At 36.2% G+C, this 3,718-nt stretch overlaps 1 protein-coding gene across 2 annotated transcripts in view; it reads left to right on the forward strand.

Annotated features, from left to right (window-relative positions):
* The window catches only part of Bclaf3 (BCLAF1 and THRAP3 family member 3), a 64,096-nt gene extending 61,290 nt beyond the window's left edge, over positions 1-2,806 (forward strand). Inside the window, exons 13-14 of one of the 2 annotated variants that reach the window (XM_031370177.1) lie at positions 2,004-2,029; positions 2,714-2,805. In XM_031370177.1, coding sequence (XP_031226037.1) covers positions 2,004-2,009 — 6 coding nt within the window. In that variant the 3' untranslated portion in view covers positions 2,010-2,029; positions 2,714-2,805. Of the gene's footprint in view, positions 1-2,003; positions 2,030-2,713 lie in introns of both variants that reach the window. The other variant, XM_031370184.1, reaches the window with a different exon arrangement.
* Positions 2,807-3,718: the final 912 nt, after the last annotated feature.

Genomic DNA, 3,718 nt, shown 5'->3' on the forward strand with positions numbered 1-3,718 from the left:
AGAGAGAGAGAGCACACGTGTTTATGTAAATATATAAACCAGGCTAGCATGGAACTCACTATATAGATGATACTGTACTGAAACTCACAAAAGATGGATCTTCTTGCCTCTGCTTGCTAAATGTTAGGATTAAAGGAGTATACCATTGCAACCTGGCAAAACCAATTTTTTGTTGGTCTTGAGACAAGGTCTTACTACATGGTACTGGCTAGTCTATGTAGATCAGGCTTGCCTTGAATTCACACAGATCCATGTGGGTCTGCCTCCAGAGTACTAGGATTAAAGGCCAACATGCCCCATTCTTGGCTCACTTTCTTGACACCATCACTCATAATTCAGAGTGCTCCATGCTGTGGGCGCCTCCCCCAGGTAAAACAAAATAATAGGTTCAAGGAGCCTATAGAGATGGCTCAGCAAGAGTGTAAGTGTGCATATCTGAGTTTCAATCCCCATGGTCTCCATAAATCCAGAAAAAAGCAGTGTGCATCTGCAATTCTAGCATCCACCAAGATAGGGGAGAAGTGAGAATCCCTGGAAGCTTGCAGGGTACTTGTGACCAGTACTGAACAATAAGATCCTGTCTCTCCACTGTATTATGTTCGAGTGACCTAAGGTGCTGTGTAATTAAAGCTCATGACTTTGAAGGAGCATGGTAAAAGTAAAAGGGAGAACTTAGAAGGGGGAAAGAGAAGGGAGAAATGATGTCATTATAATCTCAAAACTTTTTAAAAAGATAAGAAATAGATTCAAGGTAAAACAGCTTTGTGTGGAGTAAAGGAAGGTAGTGGTTTAGGACAGCCACTTGGATAGCAATGGGTAGCAGGGTCCCAGGGAATTAAGATGAAACACAATAACACTAGCAAGACAGCATTTGCAGTGATCCTGTGTTGTTAAGAAAACCTAGATAAGGTGGGCAGTGGTGGCACACATGCCTTTCATCCCAGTACAACTGGGGAAACAAAGGCAGAGAGATCTCTGAGTAAGAGTCAGGCCTACCCAGAGAAACCCTGTTTTGTTTCTTTATTTGTTTTGGTTTTTCAAGACAGGGTTTCTCTGTATAGCCCTAGCTGTCCTGGAACTCACTCTGTAGACCAGGTTGGCCTCAAACTCAGAAATCCGCCTGCCTCTGCCTCACAAGTGCTGGGATGAAAGGCATGTGCCACCACTGCCAGGCTGAGAAACCCTGTTTTCAAAAAAACAAAAAAACCTATATATAACATAGTTCAGTATTACACTTAAAAATATCTTTCAAATCAGTGGAAGAATAGGAGATCAGTTGGAGAAATGATAAGAAACTATGTCAAGCTATACAGAGAAACCCTGTCACCAAAAAAAAAATTATGTCAAGATGAAAGTAGTTTAAAAATTGCATGCTTCTGTGTATAGTAGAGGATTGCAAAGTCGATCAATGGGAGGAGAGTCCCTTGGCCCTGTGAAGGTTCTGTACCCCAGTGTAGGTGAATGCCAGGACCAATAAGTAGGAGAGGGTAGGGTGGCAGACATGGGGAGGGGGGAGGCAACAGGGGTTTGTTCTTGTTGTTTTTGTTTGTTTGTTTGTTTGTTTGTTTTTTGGAGGGGAAACTGGGAAAGGAGAAACCATATGACATATAAATAAAGAAAATATCTAATTAAAAAAAGAAAGTAATAGATAAAATATCAAACTAATAGTAAAAAAAAAACCAAAAAACAAAAATTGCATGCTTCTATAAGATTTTCAGTGGAAATATTTTTTAGAATTATTACACTTAGAAATTTTTTTCCAACATGTTGGTGACATGTTAATTGAAGTTACTTATATGGTTTTATATTGTACAATTAATAATAAAATACAGTGCCACCTACCAGTTTTAGATAAGTAATGTTGAAAATGTATATGCATGTGTTTGTTAAGCAAGATAGAAGAAATAAGATTTTTTTGACCAGCATTGTTTTTATTTGGAATTAAACAATTAAAAAATCCAATATTAATGCTAAAAATAAATACACTTTTGCATTTCTTTCAGTTTTAATGTAAGAGCCTAGTTAAAAGGTAAGGATATATTTGCATAAATTTTTATTTTCAGTGTCTCTGAAATAACATGCCATTCTACCATTTTTAATTTTATTATTTGTATAGTTTTATATCAAGTTTGTAGTTGGTAATTTAGTGGTTTTGTACCATACCACAATATAAAGCCCGCATCTGTTACTTTTATCATAATCTTCCTGTTCTTGTGAGTTTTTTTTCTCATAATTATTGAAGCCTTATGTCTTTATGTTGACAACCATCTGAAAGTGAGGAAAGTTTTTCAAAAGCTTTCTTTGCAATTATTAGACATTATAAGAATTCATATAGTTTTGGAGTGAGAAGTCATGGATGTGATGGAAAAAAGTAATATGCTAGCTTGTACATGGGTATCTGTGTTGTGTCAGGCCTGGAGAGGTAAAGTTTGAGGCCAGAGTGCTTTCTTTCTGAAAATCTCCCAAGGAGCACAGTGCAGCTTTCTCCATGTGCTAATAATGCTAGTGCCCCCTAGTGGGGTTTCTTGTCCTGCTTATTTACTGTTTTTTGGCTGTTTTGATGTTCAGGGTTATACATTTGTGTGAATTGTGAGGTGCAAGTTAGCACTATACAGATTAATTTGAGAACTGCACTGTAGCCCAAACTCTAGTTCAGATGTTGAAAACTGACTCTTCTGTCGAAACCCATATTTGTCTTGTTTTCTCTTGATAGGAATACCCAATATTGCCAAGACAAACAACCTGGAATTGTTGCAGATGGAGCCAACTCTATATGAGGACTTAACTGAGCATCTCATTTTTGTCAGGAATTGGAATTGACACTAAGACACTAATACTGTAACTTTCTTGATAAAATATCTTTATTTTTCAGTAGTGGAATGCTGCAACTTTTTTATACTCAACAATCACTGCTAATCACAGTATTCAATTTCAAAAGTTGTATTTAACTACAAGCTCTTTTGCAAAAACTCTCAGCAGAAGCATTTGAGGGGCACTCTTTGTTGATGCATCTTTCAGCATGCTTTCACTGAGAGAATTTAATTAAGTCACATGTAAACATTTATATGTTGAAAGCTTTGTGTTATAAGAAAAGGTATCAGAATTACTTAGTGTCTGTACATGAAAGAACTTTAAACAGTGGCCTTACAATAGCAAATTTTATACTGGCTTTTCTTTTTCTGATAACATTTTGGCTTCTAACTTGAAGTTTTCTGAAGTTTCTGAAGATCAAGGCCTGTGTGTGTCATACATTTCATAATACAATGTAAGAAGCCTAAAGAAGAGGTGCATCTTCTCCATCGAGCCATATATGTATCTTGGGTTTTCCCATGACCATTTGCTCTTTTCTAGTTTCAAATGCTATTGTGGAAAATATGTAAGGATTTTATAATCTCTATTCCATCATCTTTTCCCTCAGGGCAAGCTTGTGCATATTATATTTTTAAAGGCTTTTAAAATCTGACAGACAAAATTGCATATTTGAACATTGTACTTTACTATTACGGTATTACACATTTTGCAGACACATCTTACAGACAGCATATCTTTTGTTCAGTTGATAGGTATTGCATACCTACTATGTGTAAGATGGGACCCATGGGATTGTAAATACAGTCTGTAGGTCCAAAAACTTACTTCTTTCTTTTCTTTATTCTGCTTAAAAGTACATATACATTCCCAGTCAAATTTTTGTGACATGTTTATTTGTAAGAAAATA

The sequence above is a fragment of the Mastomys coucha genome, chromosome X (assembly GCF_008632895.1).
Source record: "Mastomys coucha isolate ucsf_1 chromosome X, UCSF_Mcou_1, whole genome shotgun sequence".
Lineage (NCBI taxonomy): Eukaryota > Metazoa > Chordata > Mammalia > Rodentia > Muridae > Mastomys > Mastomys coucha.